This window comes from Zeus faber (assembly GCF_960531495.2).
Source record: "Zeus faber genome assembly, chromosome: 12".
In the NCBI taxonomy this organism is placed as follows: domain Eukaryota; kingdom Metazoa; phylum Chordata; class Actinopteri; order Zeiformes; family Zeidae; genus Zeus; species Zeus faber.
Window position 1 is genome coordinate 21,248,448 of NC_137196.1, and position 19,744 is coordinate 21,268,191.

Consider the following 19,744-nt stretch of genomic DNA (forward strand, 5'->3'; position numbering starts at 1 on the left):
AAAAAAATAGGTCCAATTAAGAATAACACGCCATTTAAATCCCATGGCTTTGTTTTATTACTTATAATTACTTTTTTTTTTTTAATACAAATATTTAATCATAAATATTTTATGGTGTTTTCAAACTTAATTATTCATAAAAACATATATATTTTTTTTTTATTCATTTATTGTAAATGACGGTCATAGACGACCTGCAGTACCGTCACGGCCCACCAGAGGGCCTCTCACACTTTGGGAAACCCTGCTCTAAATGCTTGTATTAATTTATTGCCCAGCTCCAATGGACGCACAAAATGCACATACAATGTTGTATCACTTTACCTATTACACACACACACACACACACACACACACACACACACACACACACACACACACACACACACACACACACACACACACACACACACACACACACACACACACACACACACACACACAATCTAGGTCAAGGGCATAACTTGGTGTGTGTGCAAGATGGTGTTTGTTACCCGATCGAGCTCCAATGTAAACTTTTGGTCCCAGGCTTGGTTGCTGACTGGCCTCCAGCTCGTCTGGCCCACCACAGTGTTATCCAGCTTCAACACTGCACTGATCTCATCTGAGAAGAACACACACACAAAATACATCAAGTCCTCATTTGTGATTGACACCCTTCATACAAAAAAAAACAAAAAAAAACAACAACTTTGTTTTGGCCAAACAATTTCAGTGGCTGAAAATCTGTATTTGGCTGACGATACCTTTAAATTGCAGGTAGGATTTCTTGTAACCTATCAAAAAAAAACAAGGCACAGAAACACAGCAGAGAGAACCACTTACTGGAGAGGTCTTCACTCTTTGTCAGATTTCGTGCACTCGCACCCCGGTTTCGGTTTGCTCGGCTAATGAAGGAGGAACGGTTCTCACTGGGGCTCCACCCGGGCAGCGGAACGGAACCGGCTTTGGAGCGGCCCGGGACATTCTCCAGAAGGTCCTGGCAGCCCATGAGCCTGACGTCCAATGTGCCTGAGGGTAACAAACAGCGTACGTTTATACATTACATTGATCCATTTTAGCAACTAAAGCTGTGCTCAGATGGAACACAGTAGACGGGAACGGGATAACGGCACGGGAGGAGAAAGAAGTAAAAAAAATAAAAAATAAAATAAAAAAGAACCTGGATTGAGGGTCGAAATGAAACAAGCGCGACGAGATGTTGCTATGGTGATGACTCCAATAAAATATTTTAAGCTAATTGATTTTGTTTCCAGTGTTATATGTAGGAATTTTAGTAATGTTTAGTCAATTTATTAGTGACGAGCAGATCAAGTCACTAGATTTGATCTGCTACAAAACATTTGATTGTAATTCTGTCGTGGAGGACGGCAAAAAGTTAAAATATTTTATCTTTGACGGCAAATGGAGTGTACCGTTGCCGTTGTTCTCTGCCGGCCTGCCGCCATGCTCTCGTCCACTAACATGACATCCGGTTTGCCTTCTACCGTAATCCATGTAAATGCAGCATAAGGCAGTCCATCCATAGTGTAAAGGGTGAGGTTCATGGTGTTTCAAGCACATTAAAATATAATATGACTGAAAAAATTTTTACTGAGAACTGGCTGTTGAAGGGCTGTTATTTCAATCGTGACACTTAAGGAGACAAGTGATCACAAATGAAGGGACCAAAGTAGTTTATTATACAGACAGTTTGGCTTTGCAATACTTTGCTTCTGAAGTACTTGATCTAATATGTTAATTGGAATATAACAACATGCTTTGAGGTTCATTCATTTCACCATCCTGTGATATGGCATTGGGTACTTCAAAATGTTGTTTATATTTTGATATAACCAATGCCATAAGCATAGTTATATAGTTAAATGTTGTCTTAAAGGCTGCGTGACATGTCAATATCTTATGAAAGCAGCAATAGTCATCCCCAAAATATAGACAAAATAATATAATTATCCCACCTGAAAAATTCTGATATTTGATATTGTCAATATTGCCGAGTCCTATCAGCAACAAAATCATTTTGCTGCTATATTACCACAACTCTCCCATTTCGCTGCTTTTCCCCGCCACCATCCACCTCTCAACAGACAGATATTTGGAGTTACCTGTGAGGGCTGCTGGCTTGGCTACAGTGCTGTACTGGTTCTGTGTGGAGATGATGCTGGATCGGGGACTGAGGGCAGGTGAGGAAAGGAGGGACAGCTCCTCCACAATGCTACTGCTGCGAGGGTGGTTTTTGGGCAGCTCGCTCAGGCGCTGCTCCAGGGAAAAACGCAGCAGGTCCAGTTTCTGGCTGGATTCATTGAAACGGGCCTGGGCCTGGGTGGGGCGGAAGGGGGACAGGAGGAACGGACTAGCAATTACACAGTCCATTTACACAGCAGCAATATCACAGTAGACACATTTAAATTCCAGTAAATTTAATCTCCGTCCCAAGTCCCTACGTCAAATGTACTGCTACCAGGTTCTACAGTCAAATCACTCTTTTCATTGGTGACAGCCACTGACTGGGAGTGGGAGTTAGACTGCAGAACACTGAACTCCCCACCTCTGAGTGCGCCCTCTTTTCTGTAACTTTCCCGGAGCCCAGGAGCTTCATGACGTTCTTGGCTCCTTCGGCCACAGCAGACTCTATCCTGGCGTGGTGACAGAGTTCCTCCACTCGCAGGTCCAGCGGGCGTATGATGGGCTTTGCTGAAGGAAGGGATGAACATGTGGAGGGAGAGCAGGATAAAGATTGGCTTGCATGGAAAGCGCTCACTTTGTTCGGCTGTTAATGTGCGTTAAATTAAATGACAAAGAGAAGCAATTATAGCCAAGCTCCAGACATAAACAAGGGCTCACCCATCACATCATTGTTGTCGAAGCTCATTTCACTGGCCTGGCTGGCCTTGAGGATCTGCATCCTGATGAACTCAATCTTTGTCTTGCTGTCCTGGAGCATTTGCTGGGCAGTTGCAAGTAGCTTACGGTCCTATGAGGAGGTGATGGAGGAGGAAATGTTATAGGTAGGATTGCCGCACTTATCGGTGTTGCCGGCGTGATTGTGTTCGGGCATACACCGGTTACATTCATTTTCGCGTATCAGCTAAGGCTGAACGATTTGGGAAAATAAGCAAATTGTGATTTTTTTTTCGACCAATATTGCAATTGCAATTTAGTATGCAATTATCTTCCTTCTATATTATTCATTAAACACAAGCAATAAATCATTCTATAGCAGTGGTACTTAACCTTTTTTTATATTTTCGCAAGAGTGAAATTTCTGAAACGTCCCTTTCCTCCATCAAACCAGCTACACTTTAAAATAAGGCTACTAGTAATATCTTATTAAAAAAAATCAAAAATATGATGTATGCAATAATTTCAATTGATTATTATTACCATTACTATATGATTAGGGCTGCAGGAACCAAATTTAAAATTCAAATAGAACAGAATACTAAAAAAACAAAAAGCACTATTTGAATGCTGAAATTGTCATTCGATTGTGTATTTATTTTTATAAATAAATCATTATTTAAAATGTTTTGGCAACATTAGCGAATCAATTCACATGTGATAAGCAATAAAGTTCAATATAACTTCATCCAGTTTGTTTCACAGTGAACACACAGAGAGAATTATTCCCGGTAACAGTGTGTGAAGTCTGTGTCGGTGGAGACGCACGAGCGCACCAGTGCATTTCCCTCTGCTCCGGCGTTTCACTGTGTGCACAAGGGAGTGCGCCTTTGACCAGAATGTCCAGTTATTCCACAGATGTGGTGATGAAAGTGGCAAATAAACCCGACCATCACCTACGGAATGTCCTCCAGTGTAGAAGTTCCAACCACCGGCTCACAGACCGTGCCAGGTCGCTGGGCATTTGCCGTGGCGTTGGCATTTGAGAACACGGGCGGGATTTTTTCAGGAGTGATCTGATCCGAAGCAGAGCAGCCACAGGAAACAGAGTAAATCAAATAGATCTAGAGTTTTCATTTGCTTTGTTTGGAGAAAAGATCGCTCTGATCGGACCTGCGCCCCTCCATACTAGATTTGAGCTTTATAAATTAGAATATATCCTGTGAAATGTGACTCTACTGCACATGTCTGCTGTGCCTGTAGCGGTAGATGCGGTATTCTCTGGAAAATCGCACTGAAATGAAGTTAAATGGCTTAAATAAAAACCGTGGATTGATATAAAAGTTGTTTTTATTCTAATTTTCGTTCTATTTATTAATTGCACGGAGGCTGTTGTAGTCCTTGTAGCGTGGAAGCTGATGGCAGATTTGGACATGGTAATCTCGCGTGGCACGATTGAGAGTCCGGTAATAAGTTGCAGCACCAGGTTATTAACTATATATGGTAATAAATTATATAATTAAATATGAATAATTCATAATGAAGTGGATACCAGATGATCAGCCATTGATCACTCAGTTTGATTATTAATCACAACCAGGAAACAGATCTCTGTAGATGCGCACTCTCTTGAAGCCGTCATAAGTCGATGTGTCAAATGGGAAATTCAGTTTGGAATACTGCAGACAATGTCTCAGACAAAATGTATTGAAATACTTTCAGAATCTTTTAAAATTAATAAAAAATAAATAAAAAATAGCAACTAGTCATAAAAGAGCCACATGAGGTTCACGAACTGCGGGTTGAGTATCACTGCTTTAGATTGTGTAACATTTAAAAAAACAAAAATAAATGAATAAAAACACTTAAAAAAAAAAAAAAGAAGAAGCCTTTGCAATTTGAAAATTGCGTTCTATTACATTACAATGCCGGCTTGAATTCGAGTAATCCTTCAGTGCTAGTATCAGGGCCCATGTTCATCAAAAAAAAAAAAAAAAAAAAAAAAAAAAGGTAATTTGTAAAAATAATCAGGTTATCAATACCTTAGTAGACACTGTTACCCCTAAACGACACTTCCTGAACGGCCCAGTGGGAGTGAGGGGTAGGTATGAAACAAGCGTGGCGATATGTCGCTTTGTTGATGAACAAAGAATAAAATATATTAAACTAAATTATTCTGGGTCTGTTATTATATTTAAGAATTTATACAAGAAATAACCTGGAGCTGCAAATCCGGTACAATCACCGGACCAACCACGCCATGCGAGGCCACCACATCCAAATCCTCTATCTGCTCCCTCGCTACAACAACAAAACAGCCTCCATGCAATTAATAGATAGTAAAAACATCTTTTAAAAATCAATCCACGGTTTTTATTTTATTTTATGTTGTGGGACTAATAAATCTTCTTCTTATTATTATTATTATTATTTAAGCCATTCTGTGCGATATTTCAGAGAAAATGGCGTCTACCGGCAGTCTGCGCTGTAGACTGGTGACCGGTGTTGTCGTGAGTTTATTAACAGGTGGGAAAAATTCCTCACCCTGGTAACCCTAATACCAAGTGTAAGAAACCAGTTGCTACCATTTCCCGAGTAGCCAAGTCAAATCAATACACGCTTTCTTTTGTTTGCAAACTTTACATGCGGTATTACATTGGTCCTCATGCATGACATAACAGTCACATGACAAACTTATATAGCCCAAATGCAAAACACAACTTGTCAAACAGAGAACTTTCCTTTGGGTCTGTTCCAAACATCGAGGCCATCAATTCATGCCCTTAACAGGAGCCAAATGGTGAGTGACCACATGGAAACTCTTATTCACTAAAAATAAGATTGGAATGTCATTGTGTGCGGCCAGCGTGCACGGGAGTTGCTGTGTCTGCCACACACACACACACACACACACACACACACACACACACACACACACACACACACACACACACACACACACACACACACACACACACACACACACACACTCCACCCAGAATTCCTCAGACATTTCAGTCATGGTTTTGACGGTAGCGCACACAGGAAAGACCTCCGTCTGACAGGCATTTCCTCCATGACATCATCAGGACAGAGCTATTTCCGACTGGAAGGTCCGTTTTCGGCGTCTCTACTCTGGCGCTCTCTGTGGCCAGGGGAAGGCTGGCGCTCGCTTACATGACATTCAAATAGCCGGTGTAATGCTAGCGTTCTGGCTTTCCATTACAGACGTCACTGAGCAGGGTCAGTTATGGTGTCTTACAATCACAAAATTTGCTCAGTAGAATTTTAAGTGACTATTCTTTTCAGGTTCCCATATAAGAAGGTTTCTCTCCATATCTGAGGAAATCCAAACTATGCCCGATAACACTTCGCTTTTAAAGCCCTCATGAAATTTAACATTTGATGCAAGGCCACATTAAATATCAAGGCATGGTTGAGTATACTCACATTCTAAATGACGGGTTTACAGCAGTGGCTTGAACAAGTACTGACTGACAGATAACCAACAACAGTAACAGTCACTGGTTTAGCTGTTATTAGTACTGGTGACACACACACCTCACCACTAAATTACAGCTTTGGTATCTCTAGAGAATCTGGGACGGACGAGGGCCACGGGAGATTTGCATCCATGCACACGACAGAGTGTAAGTCCGAATGCAAAGCCCACAGTCCCCTGCTTCCTACTTGACTCCCAAGTTGTAAACAACTGAGAAGTATAAGCCAGTTTGTACGGTCATCCCACATACATCAAACCAAAAAACAGTCAGGAGGAGGTATTTGAACAAAAGAGCTTTGGGCTGCCTGTTTCAAAAGCCTTAGGCACGGCATATTATTCATGGTACTACTTTAATACAAATCCAATGTAATCCAAGCGAATACTGTATTTTGTGTTAAACAGTTACCTGTCTAGAATACGCTGCACTGTCTCTAATGCTCTAAACACCACATGCCTAGGGACAGAGCAACTAGGTGATTATTTTCCTTTATTTCCACTTTGATCCCCCTGCTATGTTGGACCAGATTGAGTAGTGCACTTGCTTTGACACATTAAATAGTTTACTTCCATACAACTGTCTGGCGTACTTTGTTACATGCTACTGTTCTCTGTCAACACCAGCGGATTGCTCATCTCCAACTCCTTTGCCGGAGCTGTTCTTTGGATGTTGGTACAACAGTGAAGCTTTGTCCTGACTGGAGAATAGCAGTGGCTGGGCTGCGGGGGAGTCTTACCTTAGAGGACCCGTTGGAGTACATCTGAATCATATTCTCTGCTCCTTGTTTGACTTTGAGCTCAATGTCGTTCTGCTTTTTCAGGGCAGCGAGCCGGCTGCTGCTGGTGTACATTCTGGCCTCGCTGTTGGGCGTGTCTGGGGTGGGGGGGCACTCTGGTAAAAAACAAAAAACAAAACAAAACCACAAGAGCTATTGATTAGTACCAATCATACCAAAATGCAGTGCCGTGCATTTCTTTCAATGGGCTGGTGGATGCAGAAGTAAACAAAGTTAAGGAAGAGGAAAGCGGATGAATCTATAATAGGAAATGCGTAGCTTTGTAGACATTTTTATTAAAAAATAAATAAAAACAAGTATTCAGTCCCTCCTTTGGCGCATGCGTCCGCTGTTGAAATATAGGCCGCAAACACATACGCTTATGGAAAGTTGGCAGCGCTTTGCCTTTCAAATTCTATAAATACAAACACGTACTGACAGCCATTTCCCAAAATATTTCTAGATAGTAAACAACTAAAATGGCATTTTTTTTGAATCCATGTAAATCATATTTTGACAAGTCAGACAGGAGTTTGTATGTTCTTAATATTTCCGACAGCCTTTCCTCAAATGTCACCACGCTTCCTTTGTTTCTATTCCTGAAGTTCCTGCGTCTCAGCACATTAAATGCCGCTCGATGTCTGACTGGATCCCAGCGCTAGCGACCAAGATTTCATGTGACACGTACGCTCTGCAAAAAGGTCAGGAATGAGTGACTTTTGTACTGCCCGACTTAAAGCCAATTTTACAATTTCAAGTATCCACAGTTGCCCGTTGGGTAGTATCAACTAGTATCAATGGAGCAAATTGGAAGAACAGTTGGTAGCAAATGTTATATGTGCTGCGTGCATAAACCTAAATCACTGCCATTCCACTCCAACACTTGCATGCTCTGACCTCGAGCCCCTTTCAGAGGCCAGTTGTTTTTGTTACCCTGATATACTCAGATTTTACTAAGGCTTATAGCGGGGGTGTCAAACTGGTCAAATATATAATCAATTACAATATATTAACCTTTCAGATTATTATATTTCTGTGTGGGTGGGCATAAACGGTAGCACTTATATTAGCTGACTTCAACAGCGTTTGACACAAGCTAATTCAGGTTCTCTGCACTGTAAGCGATGCGACCAAATAGAATCTTAACACCAAATGCCAAATGATCCCATAACCACGGCTGAATGGCTTAAGTATTTGGTGGACAATTTGACACCCCCGACGGGTCCCTTGCAGCCTACACTTTGAGTGTCATCAATTGGGGAGAGAAAAATAGCGGCTTTGAGGAGTATCCCGGCTTCAACAACTGTTACAAAATACAAACTGGTATCGGTGCTGGAATGCTTAAGGTTAGCCAAGAATTCTCAGAACTTTCTTTTGAAACAAGATTCTGACTATGCAAGTTTGGCATAATACTTTCAATTAAATAATAAACAGAAATTGAGAAATTGTGTTCTTTATGTGGCTCCAAGTAAAGAAGCACAACAGGACATCAGTAACATTCAGTAGGTATGGACAGTATAAACAGTATAGAAAGTACACCAGTATGAATTTGCCCTACGGTATGGATTTTGACTATACCATGCTGACCGGTAGAGCCCTCACAGATCTAAAGCCGGGGAAGTGTTAATATAGATTTTTCTATGCATATCGATTTGAATATTTTAAACAGTTTAAGAAAGAAAGAAAGAAGAAAGAGTCTTTATTTATCACGCAACACACCACACTACAACACATGCTTGCACACACACACACATGCTTTGATGGTGGCCGGTGAAATGGATTCTCTGCTTTTGACCCATCCTGGCTTGTCCTTCCTCCGGGGGCACAGCCAGGAGCAGTGGGCAGCATACGTGGACGCGTCGTGCTGTCATCACAAAGTGCGGGTTTGTGGCGCAAAAAAGTTGTTCTCCTGCTCCATCACTAGCTCTGTTAACCCTTCCAGCCATCCAGCCCATAGGGAACAATAGGAAACCCATGTCAAAGTGAATGCTATCTTGCTAGCCCTATAGTTTAACTACAACATTCACGTGGAATTGTTTTTTGTTTTTCTTTATTAAATTTTAACAAATTTCAAATTTCTATAAAATGTATTGAATTAAAATGATCAAAAATAGGCAAAAAGTTAGAAGCATTTATATTGAAATTTTAAGAAAAATGAATTAACTCTGATACATACAGTTACTGTCCGTGCTTCAAATTATACCCTCATACTTTTAGGCCATATTACCCAGCCCTAACATTCCGGTTATGGATATTTCAGAATGTCTTCTAATTTAACAATTAATAAAACAGTTCCACACTACAAGTATAGTTAGGGGAGGGAGAATGCCAAACTTCTTTTCTCCCCAAGTGTGCCTCATTGATGTCAATGGGACACACTCCTTGCACCAAACTTCCATAAAATAAAAAGGCACTTAGAATATATTTCACCGAAGGGAGCTTTTGTTGCTTCTCTGTGAATGATCTTCCTCCCTCTAGTTGTGCAAAAACTGTGACAATTGCGACAGATCAGAGGGAAAGCCGGCGGCTTTCTGTATTCTCAGAAAAACAAGCGTGAACTTGCAGGCAACTACTAGTGACATTACAAGAAATGGAACGATGTGTTGTCGTTGTTGTTGATGAAGGTCATACAGGCAGATTACAGGCAGCCTGTAATCACATCACAATTTTATTTTAGGGGGAATGCCCCCTGTTTTGACCAGTGTGGATTTAGCAGTGGGATCCACAGTGTTCCTTCAGCGGTCTACACACTCTCAGATAAGAGGCTCACACAGGGGCATTCACACACCTGAAACCCCAGCGAAAAAGTGTTTTCTATCAGCTCAGCTGGACCACAGTGCTGTGAGATGAGCTCATTGCTGACTTTTCATGCCTGGACTCGAACGGTTCCCAGGAAACCTCCCTCCCCTGGGCCTACAGTAAGAGTGTGGGTGCAAAAAAAACCAAAACACCTTTCCCCCACCACCACGCATACACACCTACATAGGTGGGCGAAGAAACCAAAAAAACCTGCCTGACTTGCAGCACAAGTTTAGTTCCCTCTGTCTTAGCAGCCGTTAATCACCCTTCTCTTTTGAGGATCCCTCACACAGGCAGACAAACTGGAATACTCTTAATATTCTACTTCTGCTCTCACATCTCCTAAGCCACTGCATTTTATTGCAGAATGCGAACAGGTGCAACATGTTGAACAGACACAAGCTTCAAGACTTCTTAACAATTAAACAGGCTGAATTAAATTCAATTGGCCGATAACAGGACTGATGAAGTGATGAGGATTGACGACATTATCATAAAGAGATTGGCAGGGAACACCAGTAGGCAGCTCGCTGGGTTTGATTCATTAGGTTTAAATGAGTCATCACAATAGAGCTATAATGATGACAGAAGACAGATAACAAAAAATAGGAAGCAAAAAATAAAAGTGTGATTCACTGAACTAAAGAAAAAAAAAAAAAAAAAAGAAAAAAAAAAAAAGGCTTAATGATTCATCTAATGACTCTGAGAAGAACAAAAGAGCATCTCTGCTGTGGTTTCTGTTGATGGGCGGGAGGTCAAGTTCCCCCGGGGATTCACTGTCAAATATAGATAGATACCCAGTGAAACGAGCAACGTAACAGGAAAAACATGTAATATATAGGCTGGGTGATATCGTACACCACTGTTGCTTCAGTCCAGTCCTGGGATGATTCATTTATCTTGTCGTTTTATCTTTTGTATTTAAATACATTTAAAATAGAGCATATTTCAGCACAGAACATTGTCATATACAGGTAAACTGTGGCAAAAAAAATAAAATAAAATAAAAAAAAGTATGATATTTTGGGCAAATTACCCACTTACTCCCTTGCCCACAAATTCACTTCTAAAAAATGTGTTCAACATGTAAGGGATCACAACTTGTTTGTGTTTGGCAATTTCCACCATGACCAGAGCATGAAAACCCTAATGACATTGCCTTGCAATCTTATTTTGGTATTTCACAAACTTGCAAGACTAGACAGCAACCGGACAACGATACACACTCTGCAGAATTAAGATTAAAAAAAAAAAAAATCTCTCTCTCTCTCTCTACTGTTGTGTTTCAGTATATTGCTTTGCACCGGAGCTGAAAGGTTCAGGAAGTAAGCGTTCTCCCCAGCATTTTGAGTCAGCCATCTGGATTTGCCAATTAGCACAACGCAGAGGTATAAATCAGCTGACTGTGCGTGGGTGGAGGAAAACACTACTCTGCACATGGTCAGTCTACCTTCACACAACAGTCTCTGTCATAGGTAACAAGGGTGAAAATGGCATGTGGGCAAATGCACACTGAACATGTACTCTCAGCCAGCGACCATGTTTTCCAACCCTATGGGGCTGGGTTGTGTATCATAGGGGGTTGTTGGGAGGTCACAGCAAGCCAAGCATTCAGGAGTCCTCTCTGTCGTCGTAGTTTCCCCCCCCCCCACGCAAGGACAGACGACAAGGTACAAGGCTGCTGAATGTCTCCAGGGAGCCGATAAAGTGGGCACACCCCTCCCGGATTTTCCTTGTCCAATCTAAACTGATTTGATTGGAGGTCAACGAGAAACATGCCAACAATGGCTTCGCAGTTGGAAAAACGGACTCCATACTGGCCCGGATTGTCGCGCCGAGTGACTGAAAACATGTTTATGATGACTAGAAGAAAATGGATTGAACGTGGAATAATGTGATGACTTCAGCAGCAGTTTAACACTTGTTATGGGTGAGATCATAGCGTGCAGGATCATCCGATTATGTCATGGGCACACTACATGACTTTGAAAGTCGTCAGATCGCTGTACCGTTCACACTACATAACTTTCTGTCTTCTGATGTCTTAATGTCTTAATCTGCTTAATATCTCGCCGATATCTGCGAGCCATCGGCGCTTGGCAGGCAGTCGGATCGCGTTGTGAGAAGCTCACGCCACACGCTCATCACTCACGGGAGCAATTTGATATGATTTTCCTCCTATCTGGGTCTTTGCTCTGCGATTTATATTATCGCTGTACCGTGTCATCTGCGATTTATATCAAATTTTTTTTTTTTTTTTTTTAACTGACGGCGAATGGAAAATCAGGCCAGAATCATTTAGTATGAACTTGGCGTTAGTGACTGTACATCCATGCTTCTACACCCAGACACAGGCTGAACACAATTCAGTCCATTTGTGGCCTTGGCCAAGGGGCAGAGAATAACCAGAACACAACTCCTCTGCCTCTAAGACGTGTTCTCTAGAACTAAGAATTCATTCCGGGCTGCGTGTATGTGTGGAGGTGAAAGCCTCCCATGTCATGCTAGCACTATGTTGCAGACTCAAACAAGAGTACCACATTTAAAAACTTTTCTCTTGACTTTGTATCCAAACAGCGGTCAGTCAGGTTGCGATCGTCTTGCAACGGCTCACGGAATTCCGTGGCACTGAACAAAAGGCCTTTCTCATAAGGGGTCACAAAGTCAGGCTATATTTGTTGCCACTTAAGACAACCATTTACAGAGACAAGGATCATACACACACATACCTTCCTTCCTCACTCCCCTCTCTTCTTCCTTACTTCAACTAAACAGTAGAGTATAAGGGCGGCAAAGTATAAAATAAATAAATAAAAAAACCTGAAATTTACTTACCAACATCATCTGCACAAAAATACTGTATTAACATAACACTGCATTCAATCTGACTGTGTTATGGTAACCGTGTCTGACTTTCACTGTGCCGGCGACACATTTACAGTACAGGAGCAAGGGGTGTGGGCTGGCGGGGGGTGGCGGGCAACACTTAGTGAAATGCCTCTGGAAAGTGAGTCACGTCCAAAGACTGAAGAATACAACGTGTGTGTGTCTGCATTCTCAATAAGTATTATTAAGTATTAAGTATTATTACTAACTAAACTAAAAACTGAATTATCAGGGTTCTATGTTGGTAGAAAATGTAAAGAACAGATATCAATAAGTAAGTACACTTACAAAAATGTAATAAAAAAATACAGTACAAAGCAAAGCTTTACCAAAACATGTCATTATATTAGTAATCACGCTCCCAGAGTGCACCCAGCAGTTAGTTACCTAGCAGTTCCTCTGGGTCTTTGACCACAATGTGAGCGTTGAGTTCTTGCAGCTCCTGATGCAACTCCTCCACTTTCTTATTGGATTTCTTCAGCATGTTGTCGACATAAGCCAGGCTCTTTTTGTCTGTAGTCACCTTTCAATAGAAGAAAAAAAAAAATCTTAGCATGGAACTGCCCTGCATGTGATAGCATTTAATATTACATCAACACTAAGTTGTCATTGAGCATGGCAGATGGTGGCGGTACCTTGCGCAAGTTCTCCGCTCCCTCCTTGATCTTGAGTTCTTTGCGAATCTCGCGGCGGATCTGCTCCTTGATCTCATCCAGCTTCTGCTGGACCATGGTGTCCGACAGGTCCAGGTTGTGGCCCAGACCCAGCCGCTCTGACACCAGCTGGCCCCTGGCGTCACCCTGTGGATGAGCGAGAAGGAGGAGGAAGAGAGGATAAAGAAGAACCCAGACAGACGTTAATAATAAAAAAAAAGAAGCACTGAATTATTAAGGACGGCGCTCATTTAATGTGATTGGATACGTCAGAGTGGCCTATGACAAAAATACACAGACTGCCAGAATTAAAATTGATTTAAAACTTCAACATATTGTGTAAGAAAATCAATTTGGGTCTATTACCTAAAGCCACAAGGGCAAACTCATGGCGTTTGTGATGTAATGGCAACAGTAAAGCCATAACTTGAAAGAACCATCTGTAATTATTATTTCCTATGAGGGATCTTTATATTTACCTGTAACACTGGTCATTTTACTTTAATTTGTGCGCAGACATTCATGTAGTAATAACTGATGATAGCCAAATTAAGCTCCACACTTTGATTTCAGACCAACACTACTGTAGTCATCACAATCAAACCCTACTATGATTTAATAATGCAGGCTAATCAATTAAGATACATGAGGTGGCACTGTCTACTATATCGTACACTCTCCAACAATGTTTTGTTGAGGCCCTCAGTGTGACTGCACACTATGTTTTTGATTGCTCTTGCCAGGGAGCTACAACTTGCATCCTTAGAGCATCCACCTTTACTAAGGAGGGATTAAGAAGTAACTTCCTGAATGGGTTTAGATTTAAAGGTCATACTGGACTCACTGGTGCAGTCCCGCCAAGATGGAAAAAGATTTAATGTGGCCTGAGCCAACAACGCTCAATAGGGACCAAACAAACACAACAATTTCAGAAATTACAATCATTTAAATGCTGCATTATCTTCATTTGAATACAAACCAAATGGCTCTTGTTTGGAAATAGTGACAGTGAGCTGTCACAATTATTACATAAACGCCCGATTGCAATTATTTGAGGATATTGCAAACTCTTTGTAAAATTGTTCGTTTCCACAATCGTATATTTCTATCCATATTTAAGGGGAATTTTTGAATTAGGCGCATTTCCATTAGTTGGGTTGAGCAAAATGAGCAGTCTACCCAAATGGTTGTTACAATCTTAAGCCGATGAATGGTTCTTCTGTTGCAACTATTACGAGTTCAACCGCTATGCTACTAGTGGCGTAAAATGAACCAACAAATACTTAATTGTTTAATTGTTTAAATAATTGTTAATTACAATTAATTGTCCAACTATTTATCATCAGTTAATATGTCATTTTAATGACAAGGTGAACATATAATGAATTGTAAATTAAAAGTACTAAAATTGGAGGAACAATTGTGCTGCAACAGTCTACACTTCTCCAGGTAAGATAACACTATTAATCCCAGGGGGAAATTAAATTCTCTTCAGTTCAGTTAAAATTGAAGCGCTCAGAGTTACCAATTAGGCCAAATAATTACATTTTGGCCTGCCAGCCCACATGCCATACATGCCAGTCCACACTTTACTTCCGGTAAACAACAACAAAAAAAACATATTAATGGTGTATAATGTCTTGTTTTGTACACATATTAGCACTAAATAATGTAACTATCATAAAGGGTAAAGTGATGCATTGCGCCTGATATGTACATTAGCTAAACAGAAAAAAAATACCAATATACTCTAAAGCTCTAGGACCAACACTTCTGAATGCATTACAAGCTTAATGGTGTTGATGTGAACTCGCCCATTCATAGAAAAGCAGCACAACAACTCCTACTGCCAGATCTGTGCCATGTTAATTCAATCAATTATTAATGTTAAATAGAAAGATAATATCAAGTCTTGCCATCCAATAATAATAATAATAATAATACATTTAGATTTATGCTTACCCAAATATACATTTTGTAAATTACTACAATAAAGCATTTTTCAGATTTTGAGTAAATCAGTAAATCAATAAAATTTATAACACGGCCTTACCACAACATCTTCAATGTCGACTATCTCCATCTCTACACTGTCAGTTGAACCAGCCAGTCCATGCATGTTCCACTGGCAACGCTACAGTCCCTTCTGTGTTTTTACACACAGGCAAAAGTTCTGTTTATTAAACGCAATGCTATCCTGTAAAGCAATGGCTCATCGGCACCACTGCTGGCGGAGGCCCAGCGAAAAGACACAGTCCAGAGCCGTTCATTCAGAGCCACTCCGTGTCCCCTCTGTGCTTCTCTCACTGACCCTTTCTCTCGCGTACAGACTTAAACACACACACACACACACACACACACACACACACACACACACACACACACACACACACACACACACACACACACACACACACACACACACACACACACACACACACACACACACACACACACACACACACACACACACACACACACACACACACACCCCTGACATCAGCAGGGAAGATAAACCGTCTGAGGAGGGACGGCCAAATCCCTCTTAGCTTCTATCTCTGTGAGGTCACAGCTGCCCAGAATGGGACCTAATCTCACTCCAGGGAGAGAACGACATCTAAAATTAACTCTGGTTGAAATCATAACGCCCGTTGCCCAATGCCTGTGCCCCCGGGAGGTGCCGGGTGTGGGGAAGAAAGCAGGAAGAGCTTGGGTAAACCCAAAACTGTGGACTGGAGTAAGTGGACTGTATACTACTGCTCCAGTCGTTTTATTAACTTATAAGACGGCTTTGTTTTAAACGGGGTGGGAATCAATAAGGGACCATGTATTCACTGTGCCATCACACGTACGGCTGCTCCAACGCTGTCAGTGCACATCTTTTTGAACTTTGTCCATAAACAGCGCATGCTATCGCCCGGCCTGCACTTTCTCAAAAACTGAATTTAATTGCTGGGGTGCCCGAAATCGGCATGCCAGAACGGTGTGTTTTTATTCTATTTTACATCTCCTTATGGAACGAAAAATGTGGGTAAGAAAACTGTGCATAATGGGGACACTATCTCGGTGACTCTCTCCCTGACCACCCCCTCTCCATGTGTTATGTGCAGAAAATAATCTACGAGTCTACAAGTCGTGCCCCGTTCCTCGGTGCCCCGCCCCCACACTGTTTTTAGTTGTTTTATTTGGAGGAACAGGGCACAACTCCTCGTGTTGCTCTCTGCCATGGGGGCGCACGGAGAGCTGTGTTCGCATCCGTCTCCGATTCACACATAAAAAATATATTTATGATTCCCCTTGTTTATAATTCCTCATTGAAATGTTATCACTGTGAATTTTGTAAGCTTCTATCTGTTTTTGTAATGCACACAGTGAAAAGATAAAATAAATAATAAGATAGATAAAAAGATAGAAAGATTTAAAAAAAAATAAAAAAAAGACTGCTTGACTCAAAGAATCTCTGTCGATTGACTGGTTTCCGACTGATGATCAGGCTCGGTGACTTTCAGGGGGCAGCCCTAGCTTCAAGTTAAATCCATCAGTCAATATTCTACTGTGATTGAGGGTTTTTTCTTTTTCTGAATCCTCTCATTTCATCATAACAAATAGGCCTGGCCTACAGGAAAAAGCAGTTTATTTGTTGGCTGTATCCAATGTTGTGTTGGTCAGACTATAAAAATATTCCTAGCTTGTGTTTATTGAATACTACAGAAGATAAGGAACTAAAAAAAAATTAATAATAATTGCATACTAAATTGCAATTGCAATATTGCGCTTAAAAAAATAAACGCAATTCGATAATTTTTTCAAATCGTTCAGTCCTACTTGGGAGTGAATACAATTATCAGCTATAGGCAGAATCCCCCCCCCCCCCCCCCATTTAAAACTCAGTAGTTTTATCTTCTTTCTTTTCCTGACTAAAACTTAAGCACAAATTAATGGTGCTTAAGATAAGCATCAAGGAACAGCCCAGTCTATTTTTCATTATTGCTATCAAAAGGCAAAATTCCTGTTTCTCTATGTATTTGATTTTTTTATTATTAATATCATCATCATCATCATATTTTCCTCTTTTTCCCCCCAACTTGTTTAAATTTGTGTACATATTTGTGTGTCCTTCTTTCCAATTCTAAATAGTTGGCTGGCTCCAATTATAAGATGTTTATCATCCCAAACATTTATCTATTTAAGGGTTTATTTTTTTTACATTGTGTAATAAGGAACTAAGGCCATTGCCAATAGAAAATGAAAGTATTCTTAGGTTTGTGTGCACATGCTGTATGAGTAGAAAACTGCAAGGACTATAAAGACAATAAACTATTTTTACCATAGTTCCCAATTATAGAAAGTACAGAGAAGGACTCATAAGATGGCTGCTGCTATTCTATTGTGCTAGAATGGTTATTCTAAATGACGTATGGCCCTTCAGGTTTATTAGCAATAGCTGTACCACTGGTCTGGCCAAGAAGGCCATTGTGAAACCCGGCCCTTCTCTCTTCAGGTATAATCTATGAAACAAAACTATAGTTTGCACACATCCTTGTCATGCAGATCCTCAATGACTCACAGGTAAAATGGAGGTCAAAACCACTGGTGGTGGAGGTGGAAGGAAAAAAAAAAAGCAACTCTAACTCTGCCCTCCGTCACTTCCCTGCAAAACTTGTTTGCACTGTAACTGTTTGACCAGCGATGTGTGGGGAAAGCTTAAGGACACCAAAGAAGGGCCCATTTTACCAGCAACAATGAAAGGAAACCCCTGATAGGCCAATCAGATAAGATGGAAATAAATCAGCATATAGCCTATTCTAGAAGACTAGTGGTCTAATTTGAGATCAAACAAAGAGAGCCCCGGGGTGGGTAGTAGCAGCACCAACAACATTCACTGGTTCCCCACAATCTGTGATAGTTTTTATACCTGTCTTGCTACTATGCCAATAATGCCTATTATCACTAACCATTATTGTGGTAGTTGTATGCCAATAAATTACATGGTAAAATAAGGCAACTGTGTTGCAAAATGCTGCTAAATCATAATCTGAAGACAGATGACAGACACCTTGAAATCCTGTAATACTTTTTTTTAACCTAAACCTTATTTTTGGATTACTGGGAGTGAACCTGGGTCACTGGCAGAATCTTTTGAATTGATCCAGTATTGAGAATAAAATCAGCCGACTGCCCTGGTAAGCTGCAATGCGTAGTATAACGTGGCAATAGTGAGCACAGCGCTGTTAATAAGTGGCTTTTTTTATCATTTAATTATAATTTTGCAATTGTACTTTGCATTAAGCCTCACACCCCCCCACTGCTACAACAATGCAATTTCTTCATAATCATTCGTAGGAGTGCAAGCATCAATTTGAATCGATCTATCAACTAAACAAGCTTATTATGATGAAAATCCTGAAGTACAGCTGGCTGTGGTTTGTCAACATTAGGTCCAGGTGCGCTACACATCTTCCCCTAACCCCACCATTACAAAAGGGAACATAGCAGCAAGGCCAGTAATCACAAGTAAACAAAAACAAGAATGGGGTTATTAACTCCTCTCTCTGTGGAACTCACATTTGGATTTCAAAAGAACCAAGAGACAACAAGACAAAACTTAGCTATAGGGTTCAATATTATGGAAAAAGTCTGTCAGTTACAGTTAATCTAAATTTGCTAATTTCCGTAGAGCTGTACAAAGTGAAACTGAAAAGTACAGTACAAACTGAACTGAAATTTTCCATTGCCGTTACCCATAGTAGTCAATTGATTTATGACTGCTAGGAAATGCTGACGATAAGTACCTTTGAAGTGAATGCAGTGATTTGTTTATAAACACATTATACATGTTAGAAAGTAATTTCTGAAAACGTGAAAAGTCTGAACTTGAAGTACTGAATTGTGGAGTTAGACATTTAAACTGTTTCTCACCATTTTTGTGGTCCGGTTTTTTGGGTGGGCCTTAATCAGGGTTGGATGACGCACGGTGGCCCTACTTTTCATGGCGCTCCATAATACCAAATAAAACGCCAGGTCAAAATCAGAGCATCAGTGGAGAAATAAGCTAAGGTAACAGCCCCGAGTTTGGGATAAACGCTGTTTTGGGAATAAACACCTGGAGTACAAGAGATCTCCGCTCTGTTGTGTGTCCCCGCGTCCCCCCTGCACCCACCAGCAGAAACGTGCAGAGGGCGTTGCGCCTGTGATCTAGCACAGCGGGAGGCGCAGTTGAACCGCGCAGGGTTATGTCAGCATTAGCTTCCTGCTAGCAGGCCGTGAAGCCCAGACCTGGTCTGGAGCGA

At 41.0% G+C, this 19,744-nt stretch overlaps 1 protein-coding gene across 1 annotated transcript in view; it reads right to left on the minus strand.

Moving 5' to 3' along the window:
* The window catches only part of pkn2a (protein kinase N2a), a 37,343-nt gene that overhangs the window by 12,342 nt on the left and 5,257 nt on the right, over window positions 1–19,744 (minus strand). The window contains exons 2-9 of the mRNA XM_080011140.1: window positions 13,437–13,601; window positions 13,189–13,324; window positions 7,078–7,232; window positions 2,845–2,974; window positions 2,549–2,694; window positions 2,106–2,319; window positions 826–1,011; window positions 495–604 (exon numbers count right to left, since the gene is read on the minus strand). Of these exons, the coding sequence (XP_079867266.1) occupies window positions 495–604; window positions 826–1,011; window positions 2,106–2,319; window positions 2,549–2,694; window positions 2,845–2,974; window positions 7,078–7,232; window positions 13,189–13,324; window positions 13,437–13,601 (1,242 nt within the window). The remainder of the gene's footprint in view (window positions 1–494; window positions 605–825; window positions 1,012–2,105; window positions 2,320–2,548; window positions 2,695–2,844; window positions 2,975–7,077; window positions 7,233–13,188; window positions 13,325–13,436; window positions 13,602–19,744) is intronic.